Raw genomic sequence first — 15,277 nt, forward strand, 5'->3', positions numbered from 1 at the left:
GTAGATAAGTTAGAAATTTTCGTATATATCCTGTACATTATCAATATGATTTAATTAGTTGTTGCTGATGTTAATAACTATTTTGATTTGTTGTGCGTGTTCATATTATACCGGAAAATCTAAATATTAATGACATGGATATTTGAAGAAAGATAACTATAGTCATTAATAATGTTTCTAAATGATTTTAATAACATTAGAAACGGTATTTCCATGACCTTTTTTTACTAAATACACGTAAAAAACACACTAAGATGATTCCACTACCTCTAAAATTAAAGATTTATCACTATTATACAAGGTGCTATCGATATATCTATCTCGATAATATTTTTAAAAATTCATTATCATTCATTATCGATGAATACTGTATATTAGAATATCAATAAATTGAAAAAAACGTGCTTAATGTGTTTGTTTGATTTTTTTCTCTCAAACAAAAATAACTTGAAGGTTTTTTAAGACAAAATAAAAAAGGTATTTTATTTTCTACTTCGCACTTCACTATATTTAATTATAGTAAAGACGATTGTTTTCTAAATATGTTGATTTATTTTGAAGTATACTTTAAGCAATATACAATTAATTATATATCTCGTAAGAGTCTTATACTTTTTGATGAATTTGGCAACGTGCTGCTACAAAAGTATTCTTCTTCTCTGCGTTGATGGGCTAAATTCGTAGACTATCTACCCAGGTAAGTAACAAAAATATTAATAGTTAAAATTGGTTTTAATATATAACAATTAACTAGATAAAATTAATTGATAATAAACACGTGAAATTTTTTGTTTTAATATATTTTTAAATCGTTAAAACTATATTATGCGTCATAAAATAATCTGAATTAAGAATTTAATAAAATAAACGTTTTATTATAAATTTAAGTAAATTATCCTCTAGCCCTGTTATTGGTTTTTATATTATTCTCAATGCTGTTGTAATGTTTATAAATAATGATTTGCCTCCACACTGTATAGACCATTATTTTAAATCGTTATTTTTTGCTCACCAATCCCTAGGAGTACGACTCTGACCCCAATAATTTAAATTAATTAAACAATGCTTCGGTTCGACACAAAATTTTAAACTATTATGAAAAAAGGCGATTGTTCAATAATATGGTAATAAATAGCATTTGTACTGAATTACATCTTAAGCATATTAAAATTATTGTTGCGTTATAAAAATAATTTTGTGAATGTCTATCGTACACTATAGGCAACCAGTAATACAATACCAAACTACCTGCTACTTTTAAGGTCTAGACCAAATTTATTATAAAAAAAGACGAAGAAAAAACGCATCGTTTACTTCCAAAGAAAGACGTTAACAACTTTGTTAAAAACTAAAAATGGTAAAACTAACTGCAGAAATTATTCAAAATTCTATGCAATACATAAATCCAGTTAAAGATAGAGAACTGGATTTAAGAGGTAAGTTTAGATCTTACTATATCTTTTTAAGGTTATGAATTCGTATTTGCTTGTTTTAGGATACAGAATACCTGAAATTGAAAATTTAGGTGCTACTGGTGATCAATATGATACAATAGATTTTTCCGATAATGATATCAGGAAATTAGATGGTTTTCCTTTTCTACAACGATTAAAGTGTTTACTTTTGAACAATAACCGCATTGTGTAAGTTATTCCAGTTTTTTCTGTAAATTGTGGTATTGTTGACTTTTTTTTTGTAAATTTCGGTATTGTTGGCCTTTTTTTGTAAAATTTACTGTTGCCTATTTCTGGATATTCGGAGTTCAGTAATTAGTAGATTCATTATCATATATATACAGGTTTTTTGATTTTTTGCATTTCTAATATATGTATTTTCAATGTAAAGTGGTTTCCACAATAAGTTATTGTCAAACTATCAATTTTAGTCGTATTGGGGAACATCTAGAAGAGTATATACCAAATTTGGAAAGTTTAATATTGACTGGAAATCAAATTGAAGATTTAGGTGATATTGATCCTTTAGTTACTTTAGAGCAACTTTCTACCTTAAGTTTAATGTTCAACCCTATTACATCTAAGCAGCACTATAGGTCATATGTCATATACAAACTTCCTCAATTAAAATTACTTGATTTTCGAAAAATTAAATTGAAAGAAAGAGAAGAGGCTAAAGCTTTGTTTAAAAGTAAAAAAGGAAAGGATATACAAAAAGAGATTGCTAAAAAAGCAAAAACATTCGTACCTGGAGGTTCTGTTAACAATGTAGCTAGGAATAAAGGTGAGTTATATTATCAAAAATAATTTATGTTTCATTTTAATTAGATTTTTCGGGATTAAGGTAAGAGCACCAGTGGCAGATACTTTAATGAGGTTCTTTAAAAAAAATTTCAAATAAAAAAAAGAAGAATAACTTCCATCTTGAATGAATTGCTATTAGGTAGTTTTTATTTCTTTTGATATGCATTTTTTATTTACACGTGCAAATGAACCTATACTAGAATTAGGGTGGGCAAAAAAACTATTTTTATGCTACTATAAAAATATCTTCAAGATGATGAAAAAAATTCTGGTAAGGTTTGGGCTCTTAATATCAATATTTAAGGTGCCACGTCGTGGTTTTTGATTCCCCATTTAGATTATACAAGAATTTTTTATTTTTTTTTGAATTTTTAATGTATTTCAATGAATTATTGTGTAGTAAAAAGAAATAGATATTTTTATAGGAAATTGAATGGCCTACAAAAAAGGTCTTAAATTTGTTGCTAAGTCAACTTGGTTAAAAGTTATTCTCAGCTAACGGTATGTTCTTCTGTACAAGCCTAAATTTTAGGCATTTTTCAAACTAACTAAAAAAAATTAAAAAATCAGAATTTCAACAAATTACAGTCTGATAAAGTGGGAACTACAAAAATATGGTTGTCATGATTTTTAACTCTAATAGCAAAATAAAATTGATTTTTCAAAAGATTAGCGTTGATTTGAATTTGTATTTGTATTTAGGTTTGAATGATGAAGAAATCAAAATGATAAGAGAAGCTATCAATAAAGCCAGTTCGTTACAAGAAGTAGAAAGGTTACAGAAAATACTACAATCCGGTCAAATTCCCGGAAACATTTTTGATTCACGTAAGATAACTGAAATACATTTTTTTTTTAATATAAATACCAACCCTTTCAGACATATAGCATACATATAATTTTAAATATTCCTTTCTCTCAGTCTATCATTAGTTTGAATGTCTGGGTACTAAACACACCAACCAGGATATAATGTGATGGAGTCATGTTAGGTTAGTGTTTTCAAGATTGTTGAATCCATTTCAAGTACTAGTCAGATTATCTGACATTATGTAGGGAGACCCTCTCAAAAGGCAAATTTCAACTCTGAATCAATATTTCTACATATTATACTCTGTACTTCAACATTCATAAGGAACTGCTTGATCCTTAATTTTGGATATAAACAAGTGGTCTGTGGTATGTGTCTGAAATGGTTCGGAAGTAAAAATTTTTGTCAAGATAGAAGTTACGTTTTGATAAATTTCCAGGAAATCAAAATGGAGGGACTTCGATGGATTACGAATAAATATATTTTTTCTCGGATTTACTGATTTAATTTTTGTTTGGTATTCAAACTGATAAGAACATTGTACACACTGCGGCGATAAAATAAAACAAATTATACCAAAAAAGGTTGAGAAGCGATTTTTTTTTAATTTTTCCACAGATATAATTTTTCTACTTCATCTGTCACAACATACGACAAAATTAACAAATCCATATATTTTAGGTTTATTAATGTCAAATGACATTTAAAACATAACCTCTAATATCACTTCAACTTCTATAACTACAATTTCACAGTTAATACTTCTTTCTCTTTATGAAATAATCGTGACTCTGTCTTCTTTCTTCCGTTTTTGTTTTCAAACTTTGGATTTCTTCTTATTTTCCTCATATTTTTACCCTATAATTGTGACTAAAAGTGATTTTTCTGGAATTATTCTTTTTCATTACGTTTGATATTTACAGTCATTAACCTAACTTTATTTTTTCAAATGGAATAGTGTCATCGTACCACATTTTTTTGTTTAGGGTCGTAACAATATTTGAAAATCGTTTATTTTGTAAGTTAATATTTCTTCTTCTTTTCCTCATAATTTTCATCCAATAAATATGACGGCGATTTTCTTGCATTTCTTCTTTATTATTACGTTTCACTTTGACGGCTATACAGTGATATAACCTAACTTCTGTTAAATGTGATTATGTCTAATTAGGGCCGTAACATATTTTGTGTGATTAAGAAAGCTTTCAGGAACATAAAAATTTTTGATTGGTATTCTAATTACCAAAGTAAACATTTGATTTGGTAAGTATGAGTATAAATCGAGTGAATATTTAGATAGTTCGTAAAATATTGACAAGGTTTTTTACTACAATTCTGGATAGAGATATAAAAAATAATCTAGATTATGAGTATTTAAGTGTTTTTCTTCATCCTTTTCCTTTTGCTCCTAAAACTTAATAATAATAACCTTTCCCTTACATTTCAACCCATACTTAAAAAAGAAATAAAGTCATATATTAATTTTGAGGTTTTCAGGGTCGCTTGATTATGAATTTCATATCAAATTTACGAAAACTTACCCCTTTCAGTCTGATAGATTTATTTAAGTGACGTACGGCCATAGATAATCTTAAAGTACGGAGTGACTAGTTCTCGTGGTAATGGTGAATTTTTAAGATTTTTTTTTCTCATTTTTGCAACATCTCGCGAGAACCGATAAATAAAAATAATAAATTTCAGTTTCAACAATTACATCACTTATTGTTGTAGTCTTCATTTTTTTGGGAATGAAAACGTTGTAAACCCGACACGAATATAAAGGTGATGACCAACATACTTCGGATAAAGTTAACAGCTGTATATTTCGGAATATAAACATAAATAACAATTCAATCAATCATAAATGATTAAAAAGTTAAATTAAGAATATTGATAGAAATTATTCAAACGTCGATTTTTATAAAAAAATCATCAACCGCACATGTTGTTACGTTTTTCTTTTCATGATAACTGATAATAATCCATATATTTGCCCATGTACGTCTTCTATTTTCGTATTTGGATGTTGGTATTCCCAACTAAAAATAAATTCAATAATATAAAATTCAACGTTCAGTCAGTTCGAGTTTCAAATTTGAAATTTCCACCGAAAATTGAATCAGATCATTTGATCTAAACATCGTTATGGTTTAGCATTCGAAATCAGGTGATAGGACTCAAGATTATAATTTTTTAAAAGCTCTTATGACTTTTATATTGTTCAAAATGAAAAAGAAAACAAAATTTGAAATATAATCCTTCTAAGAAACAGATTTTATAATTTTAATTATTGATTTCGGGACGTGGATACGTTGACACCAATTTCTACTTATTTCCAAGCCAAGCACTAAATAATTTATTTCTTAAAACAGATCTATAACTCTTGAACTTATATTGTGGTTGAAAATTGTAAAATCCATCATTTCAACTAGTAATTTTACCTTAATGTAATGTACTTAGTTGAATTAGTATAATTGAAGTTGGTTTTAACATGGCCCATTAGCTCAGTTGGTTAGAGCGTCGTGCTAATAACGCGAAGGTCGCGGGTTCGATCCCCCCATGGGCCAAATTTTTTAATAATTCAAAACTTTAATAAAATCCAAATGTGGGTACCTATTATTATTATACAATGAAGTATTATAAAAAAAACGTATTAATTTTTTTCTAATGATATTCTAATTTATATTCAAATACGGTCTGGTAAAGAGGGTAGCGGGGTGTTTTTATTTCTCGGGTGCTAAGTAAACTCACTCCCTGGCCGCTAGGTCGGCGTTGTTATCAAAGAAATTGTGTTTCACGTAATAATATTTATTATTATATCCGTAGGCATTGTTATAAATAAAAATAGTAAATATTTGACATAATTATATAAAAGTAGTTAAATAAGTTCAAATAATAATTGTTGTATAAATTCTGTCAAAATATTTGCTTGTCTAATATGCAACTGTGCCCTAGACACGTCCATCTCTAGATAGCAGCATTGCCATTTCAAACGAATCCGGAAACAAACAGTATCAAGCCGCTATATAAGAAATTGGGCTTGGTTTACAGACCGTGCTTCAAATAAATTAATGACAAGATATTGTAATTAATGATTCTAAAAATGCTTAAATAGAGGAGCGATAGGGTTACTTAGGTGATATATTGATTAATATGATTACGCAAATTGTCAGAGTCAAGTTATATTTTGATAAAAAACGGAAATGTTGATATTTTTACCTTTTATGAATAAATTAATTTTTTAACAAAAGAGACCTATCATCGAGATAATTTATCATTAAAAACGTACGAAAAAATTTAATACGAAACTTATAAACAAAATATTCGATTGGTTGAAGAAAGTTTTAAATTTTTTGTACGTATTAAATATAATCCGATATGGTCTAGTGGCTAGGATACCTGGCTTTCACCCAGGAGGCTCGGGTTCGATTCCCGGTATCGGAATTATTTTTTAAACTTCAAAAAAACTTTTTAACCCAAAAATCCATACCTTCAAACGTATTTTGTTACAATGTATCCTTACTAACAACTAATTTGGACAATCCTGTGTTTGGTTATTCACATTTTTATGAAGTATAAGAAATCTAAATTGAGAAACTATTATAATCAAAACAACAATATTTTAATTATATTATCATGTTATAATCACATCGAGGCTCAAGTATTTATTAATATATATAAAAAATTAACATAAAACTTTCTATTTCAAATGTTTTCTAAAATGAATCTATCAATTCTCTTTACCCCTTGTTGCATGTTGTTTATATAATCAATCCGAGCCTCTCACTCCTCAAAAACGTTTTATATTGCAATACTCACTCCAAAATATTTAATAACTGTGCAACTATATAGGCGAAGACCACGTTACGAATAAAAGAATAACCTAATAATCCTCGTAATATCGTTTCATAAATATAACATTGTTTCTTTGTAGATAATTCGTTTCGATTTCCTGCCTCTTCTGATTAAGATTTAGTTTTTGAAAAAAGTGAAAATATTTTAGTTTTTCTAAATAAATTAAAAGATAAGTTGAAGTTTTCTGCATCTATATCCACTAAATTTTATTAATCCGGTATGGTCTAGTGGCTAGGATACCTGGCTCTCACCCAGGAGGCTCGGGTTCGATTCCCGGTACCGGAAGTTTTTTTTATTACTTACACTTACCTGTTACCGTACATGTCCCGTACTATAACATTATTAAAAAATATTTTTGACACATTTTTAGTATCATTATTCGACATTTCATATTCTTCCAAATTTAAATAACTGAATCTAGCCATAATTTCGTTTACATTTTTATTTAGAGTATTATGTTCCGCTACACCAAGGCCATATGTGATTTTTTCATAAATATCTGTCGTTTTATATCTACAAAAAAGGCTAAATGTATTACATATATGATAAACATACATAAATTCATTCTTTTTTATTATATTATTAAAGATAGAGAGAGTGAAGTATCGGAGCCCGTTCAATGGACAACCGAAACGTGACGTCACGGCCGTCATATTGTTATAGTTCATTTTCCAAACAAAATTTGTAATGAAAATACGAAAAAATCACCAACATATACGATCGTCAATGCTGCTAAAGCTTTCTAAAATGTTAACTGACCTGCGCTAGCAATGGCGGTGTGTGACGTTAGCATTTCTATAGCCAATTGGGCCCGAAGTGCTGATAGAAAGAGAAAGGACATCGATATATAACGTAAAACAAGGATAGCTACCAACTATATACGTGAAAAAGTGCAACAGAGGTAGCCATCTTAAATACCTAAATATATGATTTTATTTTGGTTGTTCGAGAGCACGGTTTGTTTTCGTGAATTTTAATTATTTTCAAAGTTGGATGACAATTGACATTTTTGACATTAGAACCTACTCTATTCTGGTATCATGATTGGATAACCATAAGCTTCGAGTGGTTGGAAAACCAGAAGAGGAAAATAATAATTTTTGATTTTATTAGCGAATAGGATAAAGGTAAACCTCTCTCTCTTCCAATAGTACAATTATCACTCTGTCTATCTTTAGTATTAACATTTTGAGATTGACTTATCTGTCAGGCGACCATTGAGAACCCGAAATTAGAACGGATACGGATACTACTTACTCGCAATTCAATTGAAATACCACGGAACTGTTTTCATAATTGAGCTGTAATTGGAGTATACCTTTTAATACTTCATTTTTTTTAGATAATTCTATTTGTGCTTGAAGTTGAGTTCCTATAATAATTGTAAAGAATATTCGTTTTTATTTAATAACCCTAGAAATGTTAGACAACTGGAAGTACTTATAATACTAGTCACTTGAATAGGCAGTAATAGATTTGTGAGGTTATATTAAGTACATACCGCAATATTGACTCTCACTTCTAGTAGACAAGAACATAACTCCTTCTCCTTTTGCCTCTTCACCAATATTACCTATATCGGTTCTATACGATGGATCTAATGTTGTAGAATTTCTATCGTGAGATATTTGCGGAAAACAACTTCCTTCTTCGAAGGATATTCTTCCTCTGGGGCAATAATAAGCTGTCATTTCGCAGACGTTCGTATTTCCCTTTTTTCTCTCTACCATGTTTTCAATAGATTCTCTAAATAGATGGAAAGCCCTTATGTGACTACATACTAATTCCGAAGAAAGTCCTCTTTCTAAACGGAAATAAAATATTTTTTAAATATTAATATGTACCCAAAAAGCAACAAAATGTTCAATACGTTAAGTGACTATCCTAAACTAAATCCTCGGTAGTATAGTGGTAAGTATCCCCGCCTGTCACGCGGGAGACCGGGGTTCGATTCCCCGCCGGGGAGATATATTTTTTTTCATTTTCTTATTTCTATTCAATTTATTTGAGAAAAATGTTTTTACACACACTAAAATTCAAATAAATACATTGTTTGATATTTTTTAATTTACTTTTATTAATTTCGTATCACAAATTCCTTATTGCAACGGCTAAAATGGTTTGGTGGTCGAAGATTTTTTGAGGAGCTTGACAATTATTATTATAAAAAGATAAATATATATTTTTCCAAAATTTTTGTTTTTTTTTTGTTGGATAACATACATCTGGGGCAATCCTTGTAAAACTTTAACTACGAAGACAGAATGTTTAGATGTCTAATGTGTGTTTTGTGTTAATTTTGAGGTTTGTGCTTCCCAAAATGAAGTCTAATGGGCAGTAATGAATTTACACATAGGCCAGTGAGGCCAAGAGTAACAATTTTTTTGAAGTGTAAAAATATTAGAGACGAAAAAAAAATTAAAATAATCTATTCTATTAGTTCAAATTAGTTTTAAAAAATTCTTTAGAATATACACTGGAAAAACAGTTAACTCCACTCAAGAAAAAAACTGAATTAAAAAAATTATTCCTTTGAGTAAATTTTTTAGACCAAATATTTTTTCCTCAATAACAAAATCAAGTCTAATAAAAAATATAAAAAAAATTGATTTTTGTGAGTTTAATAATTTGTAAAAATTTTACTATTCCTTGATAAATTGAATATAAATGTGAAAAATGTAAAAAAAACATTCAAAAAAATTATAAAAAATAATCCTCCCCGGCGGGGAATCGAACCCCGGTCTCCCGCGTGACAGGCGGGGATACTTACCACTATACTACCGAGGATTATATGGAATAATCTTTAATACCACTTTACATGTAATTTCCACTTTATTGAAAATATAAAAAAAAATTTTGATTTTAGTTTTTTTTTGAAAGAAAACCAATTTAAATTGACAGGTGAAAATTGACGATTTCACCTATTTCGGCCTTTACCAAAAAATGACTAGACATTTTGATAGGTGGAAACGTCAAATTTTTACTTGCTAGTTTAAACTGATTTTCTAACAAAAAAAAACTAAAATCAAGATGAATCATCACTAAAAACATAAAAAATTCTAAGAAGTACAAAGTTGAGTGAGAATTTTATTTACCAAAATGAGAAACGACAATAGAATCTTTGACATCATTACATCCCGGCTGATCTTGTCCGCCATTAGGAAAAAAATCGACATGCCCTATTGGATCCCATAATCCAAACCCGTCAGTCAAATACTGAAAATATTATTGAAGAAAATTGTAAATTCAACACAAAATACTAAATTCATCCACAAAACTTTCAATCATATGATAACTCACAGGACTTGAATCGGTATGAACGACATCAACAAATTCGGCGTCACTCCTATCTAATTTTTTATACTTTTCTCTTAAATAATTGTTCCTAAAAAGGGGACTAGCTGGATCAAGACCTAAAATGAAAAGTATACCCTGTTTCCTAAATTTACAATTAAATGATCCAATATATCGTACCTAACCTAATATTCTCTACTACATACCGGTAATACGACCAATTAGGTGACCCTCATTCTTCAAACTCTCCGATGCAGTACCACAAACGTGCGCCCCCAATGAAAATCCAATTAAATGAATTTTCCTTGGTTCCAAACCCTTTTTTACCATATTAGTTAATAGAATACCCAATTGTCGTCCTACTACTTCGGTGTTTGCTGCTGCCACTGGATACTGAGGTCCCCTTGCTCCGATATGCCAATCCATCAATATCACATTATAATCAAACTAAAGTAAAATGTAATAAACAAATAGAAATAGTCTTTTTAGATATATAACAATGTAAATTCCTTTTCGTTTGGAGTGGGTTGTAACCCCTGACTAGTTTCGACGTTTTCGCGTCTCATCAGAGCGCGTAACAGCCTCCAATTCGAAGACCACACCTGCCAGCGCTGCTATTTGGTTCAATCCTATCATAATTGGGCATATTTTGGACACACGTCGTATGTCATCAAAATGTAGTGACTAGTGCTTCACAGTTAGAAGTGAGGATGTCGCCAGAAAGCGTCTGCTACACGAACCAAATAGCAGTTCTGGCTGGTGTTGTCTTCAATTTAGGTTACAGACTCCAATCGTGAGGTTGTTACACCGCTCGGATAGACGCAATAACGTCGAAACTAGTAGTCACAATTCCCTTATTGCAGTTGCCAGCCAGGAAAGTAGTTGTTTTCTTCTTTGAATAACCTTATTTTGAAAATATAGAATTTCGAAAGTGGGACAAACAAAAAACTGTTGCAAGTCAGTGTATTACATAACATGTCAAAATCTTCGTTCTTACGACTGGAATTTATGCATTCAGATGGAAGGCAAGGTTTATTTATGTGTATTTAGCACAGTTATATCTATTTGAAATAATAAAAATAAAACTGACTTATTAATTTGTTCATCTCAATTTGACCTCGACAAAATAATCGGTTTTAAAAAATTATGTAATTGATGAAATCGTTCTTCTAATCATGCATATAAAACTTTCTCTTCTTAATATATATCAAAATATATCAATAATATATCAAAAACGCTGTTTTAGAAGTCCATTTTGGTCACCGAACAAAAAATAAAGCTATACAAAAAAAGTTTTTAGTTAAACCTATTTTTTTGGTTGTTATAATCCAAAATATACCAAAAAGTCAAATTAGAACCATTTGGAGTCGCTCACTCACATACTTCGAGGAAATTAGGTTAGATATTTTGTGTCGTAACAGCCAAAAGAATATGTTTACGTAAAAAATTTATATAACCTTTTTCGTAGAGATTTATATGAGCTGTATTTTTTGTACCAAACTTTTTTTTGTAAAATCAATATTTTCGTAAATATTAAGTAAAACTTTGGAGGGAACTGGAGGACAAACGAAGCTTCGAAGAAAGTAATTAGGAGTTTGTGAAGTTGTACCAATTCTACCTGTTTTTTTGTAATCAATCAATAGAGATTTGAAATCAGTTTGTGCTCTCTTAGTAGCACTTTTTTTAAAGGGGTCCATTGTTAAAAATAATTTCATACATTTTTTCCTTGCAGTTGAATTCTGTTAATTAAAATTATAACGCAACATTTAGGGCCATGCCGGTCCTGCCCGCTTTGTATCCACATATGTAATACGGAAAAAAACGTTACGGTGCCGAAAATATTCATTGTCTCTCTCATTCGAGACACTTTATCTTTACTGCGCGTGCCTGAGATTGCGCAGAACCGAGCTGAAACCTCGGAGGATAGGGAAATCGTTATCATTCTGTCTTTCTTAGTCGGAACAGCTTCCACTTACGGAAACACCTTTCCTCCCATCTTTCTCACAAGGAGTAAAGAGGAGACAGGACCGGCATGGCTCTAAATGATAGATGTGTTATGAATTATTGAATATTTATGAAAATCGATGTAACATAGATGTCGTTCTGGTAACAACAACAATTCTTACCATTTTCAAATAGGATTTCATAATAATCAAAGATCCTTTCTCGTTCCATTTACTCACGTACCCATGCACGATAACTTTCAAAGGATTAGATAAATTAAACGAAGATATTTTCAAGGATTCACCGCCATCGTCGTAAAATAAAATTTCTGGTTTTGCTAAATCAGTTGATCTAGTGAATAAATAAAATTTCGTATCAAGCATTTTAGGATCTTCTGGATGTTTTTGTAAAGGAGAATTTTTATGGGGAAGTTTGAAACATCCCACAATATCTGAAACAAAAATTGTACTACTTTATTTAAATATAAAGGTTATAGAAACGTGTAGGGAGTCCCAATTTAGATCAGGTGGGCTGAAAGGTTCGTTTGATGACACATAGATGGGGATACTAGTATTAAATATAAATTCTTCAGTTAGCCCCAATCTTCGAAGGATACGTGCAGTAATTTGACAGTTGTACAATTATTCGGAATTTGCACTAGGAAAATCCACCATCACGACGTGGTTTGTTAAGTTTAAACGAGACTGAATGATTACCGAGAACGATGCACTCAGCGAACTCTTCAAAGAGACTATCTCCGACGAAAACATTAAACAAGTCTACAAATTAATTGTGAAGTGGAGCTGATTGAGATGATTAAGACCTCGAAGGAATATGTTGGACATATCGTAACATCTCACACAGGAGTTCAATTGACAGTAATATGAGTGGATCGAGTCCAAAGCGTAGAGAGACCCAAAAGTCGGCTGTCAAAGTTATGGCATTGGTATTTTAGAATGCGCATGGTATAATAACCATCGAATATCTAAAAAATGGAAAACCATAAACGGCTTCTTTTGAAGAAGAAGAAAGTGCTGATTAATTGAGAAAATGTACCATATTACTAATCAATGGAAATGTTAACAAAATTGCAAGAATTGGACTTTGAATCGCTTCCATACCCACCATATTCTCCAGATCTGACCCTCAGCTACTTTTGTCTGTTCTCATAGTATACTCGCTGGACAAGATGAAGAAGTTAAGCCTAATTTTAGGCTAAAGAAAAATCGTATTATTAAAAAGGTAGACAGGAAAAAACGAGTTCTTTATTGAAAAAGATTTTTTTCATGATAATTAACGAACTTTTTGACTTTTCCCAAAAAAATGGAATATCTCAAGAACGACTAAAGCTAGTATCTGAAACCTCATTTCAAATTTTTAATGTAGAATTGAAAAATGCGATCAAATACAGGGCGTTTCATTTGTTTAACTACTTTTACGACATCTTGTATTGTTGGAAATCATTCACCCTATATATTAAATAAGGAATCTGAGTGAATCTCTAGTTATTTAATATACTTTTCTAATTATATTCCTACGGGTTCAAAATGGACTAAACAAAAATATAATTAAACTTTCTCTTAATTTTGTTTTATAACCTACCATAACACACAGACTGCGTATTTCTCTCCCTGAAGCGCTTGATTCTCTCTGAAATACTATTCTTTAAATTAATAGCAGTTTTTATATTCATAATTTGTTCTTGAAGTCGTTTCCTCAAGCGTATTTTTGACCAAATTTGTGCCTCAACCGTAATGCTTAACAAAACTATAACAATAAAACACTTCATTAACCACATTATTTACATATTTATGTTCACAACTGTTTCAAACTGGTGAATGCGTGCCGGCATAAACAAAATATTCTTAAAACTTTCACTTTTTATATCGTAACCATAAAAATGTGGTAAACGAATGAAGATTATAAGAAAAGAAAAAGTAGGGATTTATTTTATTATTTTGCTTCAACTAGGAAGAAAACTAGACAAACAGCCACCGAATCGGTCTAAATAAGAATTCTCACTTGTACAAATTCTTTTAGATTAACAATCTAAACATGAAATTAATCAGCAACATTATGCGTGAAAACATTCTAAGAGAGTAGGTAAAAATTAGGAATTCAAACCAAACAGAAACTGTACAACATTTAAGAAGATCGGCGAATTCATCAAATGGTTCCAGAACCCATTCTTGTTGTAGTTAAAAGTGTTATTATCACGTGTCTCAACGGTCTGCTTACAAGGCGGGCTTGGCGGAAAACGTTAGACATATTTGGACCATCCGCTTCTTTTAAATAACTGCTCTGCTTAAATATGCTCGAAATCTGACTAGTGACTGGACTTTTAACCAAACACGGTCTGTTGAAACGCCATCTTCAAACGAAGGCCATCAAAGATGATCCGAAGTGACGCTGGTACATGGAAGAGAATGAAAATGTAGACCACGTCATCCGTGAACACGAGCGCGGCTCAAATACTTGACTAAGCCTCACGGGTTGCTTAATGACATCAAACGGTTGAAGCCAAAGTGCGTGGGAGCCTATCAGAAGACCTATGGGCTTAAAGGCACTTGACCGTCCACAAATCTTCTATGAACTATAAACATTTAAGAATATTTGAAAGATATTTCCAAAAATTGAAACATCAAGTAGTTGTAGAAATATTATAAGAGTGTTATAGTCCTAGATTTGGACAGTGTCCGTTGAACATACCACTAACTTTTCTTATCTCATCTTTGCTAAATGTGATGGACCAATTGGTAGTATAATATTGGATTGTTCCAAACCTGGGGTCTTACTCCATGTTTCTGTTATTTTTTTGTTTATTTTTCATGACTATTACTTTTTGAGAAACCTATAAAAGGTTTATAAAAACCTTTCTTCGCTAAGTGATAAGCTTATTCATTGCCGTGCCCTCCTTCGTAATTAGGTACCCACGTTAGAGTAACTTTGTTGTCCATTTCCATACTTTGACTCAATTTTATACGTATCAAGTGCTTGGAAAGAAGCTCTATGAGCTGAGCTCATAGATTTAGGGCCATATATTCCTGATCCTACTAATCCATATATACGAACCTCGTAGGACCCCTTGATTTCAATTTGTAGCGGCGACTTCATA

At 30.7% G+C, this 15,277-nt stretch overlaps 2 protein-coding genes and 5 non-coding genes across 8 annotated transcripts; 5 read left to right on the forward strand and 2 right to left on the reverse strand.

The window, feature by feature from the left end:
* The first annotated feature begins 420 nt into the window (after positions 1-420).
* On the forward strand, positions 421-4,442 carry LOC130443233 (U2 small nuclear ribonucleoprotein A'). Of its 2 annotated transcripts, none has more exons than XM_056777761.1 (5): positions 421-697; positions 1,263-1,436; positions 1,496-1,643; positions 1,886-2,238; positions 2,961-4,442. In XM_056777761.1, the coding sequence occupies exons 2-5, from the start codon at positions 1,355-1,357 to the stop codon at positions 3,155-3,157; spliced, it is 780 nt and encodes a 259-aa protein (XP_056633739.1). In that variant the 5' UTR covers positions 421-697; positions 1,263-1,354; the 3' UTR covers positions 3,158-4,442. The 2 variants fall into 2 exon arrangements, with proteins under 2 accessions (XP_056633739.1, XP_056633740.1); XM_056777762.1 differs by lacking the exon at positions 421-697 and having other exon boundaries at positions 1,049-1,436; positions 2,961-3,086; positions 3,509-4,442.
* A 431-nt stretch (positions 4,443-4,873) lies between these two features.
* LOC130443232 (pancreatic lipase-related protein 2-like) lies at positions 4,874-14,017 on the reverse strand. The gene is made up of 9 exons (XM_056777760.1): positions 13,765-14,017; positions 12,345-12,613; positions 10,425-10,665; positions 10,225-10,337; positions 10,020-10,140; positions 8,426-8,728; positions 8,182-8,296; positions 7,234-7,437; positions 4,874-5,108 (listed from the first exon to the last, which is right to left on the reverse strand). The coding sequence occupies exons 1-9, from the start codon at positions 13,958-13,960 to the stop codon at positions 5,018-5,020; spliced, it is 1,653 nt and encodes a 550-aa protein (XP_056633738.1). The 5' UTR covers positions 13,961-14,017; the 3' UTR covers positions 4,874-5,017.
* On the forward strand, positions 5,563-5,636 carry Trnai-aau (transfer RNA isoleucine (anticodon AAU)). Its single transcript has one exon. It is a non-coding gene; the product is annotated as a tRNA-Ile (tRNA).
* Trnae-uuc (transfer RNA glutamic acid (anticodon UUC)) lies at positions 6,442-6,513 on the forward strand. Its single transcript has one exon. It is a non-coding gene; the product is annotated as a tRNA-Glu (tRNA).
* Trnae-cuc (transfer RNA glutamic acid (anticodon CUC)) lies at positions 7,138-7,209 on the forward strand. Its single transcript has one exon. It is a non-coding gene; the product is annotated as a tRNA-Glu (tRNA).
* On the forward strand, positions 8,819-8,890 carry Trnad-guc (transfer RNA aspartic acid (anticodon GUC)). Its single transcript has one exon. It is a non-coding gene; the product is annotated as a tRNA-Asp (tRNA).
* Positions 9,640-9,711, reverse strand: Trnad-guc (transfer RNA aspartic acid (anticodon GUC)). The gene has a single exon. It is a non-coding gene; the product is annotated as a tRNA-Asp (tRNA).
* Positions 14,018-15,277: the final 1,260 nt, after the last annotated feature.

This window comes from Diorhabda sublineata, chromosome 4, assembly GCF_026230105.1.
Source record: "Diorhabda sublineata isolate icDioSubl1.1 chromosome 4, icDioSubl1.1, whole genome shotgun sequence".
NCBI lineage: Eukaryota > Metazoa > Arthropoda > Insecta > Coleoptera > Chrysomelidae > Diorhabda > Diorhabda sublineata.

What these genes read in the sequence shown, in the direction of transcription:
- LOC130443233 (XM_056777761.1), top strand. Translation starts at nt 1,355, where the DNA reads ATGGTAAAACTAACTGCAGAAATTATTCAAAATTCTATGCAATACATA. An exon ending in TAGAGAACTGGATTTAAGAG is followed by an intron (nt 1,437 to 1,495) that starts GTAAGTTTAGAT and finishes TGCTTGTTTTAG; the next exon opens with GATACAGAATACCTGAAATT. An exon ending in TTGAACAATAACCGCATTGT is followed by an intron (nt 1,644 to 1,885) that starts GTAAGTTATTCC and finishes TATCAATTTTAG; the next exon opens with TCGTATTGGGGAACATCTAG.
- LOC130443232 (XM_056777760.1), bottom strand. Translation starts at nt 13,960, where the DNA reads ATGTGGTTAATGAAGTGTTTTATTGTTATAGTTTTGTTAAGCATTACG. An exon ending in TGAAATCCTATTTGAAAATG is followed by an intron (nt 10,666 to 12,344) that starts GTAAGAATTGTT and finishes ATTTTACTTTAG; the next exon opens with TTTGATTATAATGTGATATT. An exon ending in CCTAATTGGTCGTATTACCG is followed by an intron (nt 10,338 to 10,424) that starts GTATGTAGTAGA and finishes TTTTCATTTTAG; the next exon opens with GTCTTGATCCAGCTAGTCCC.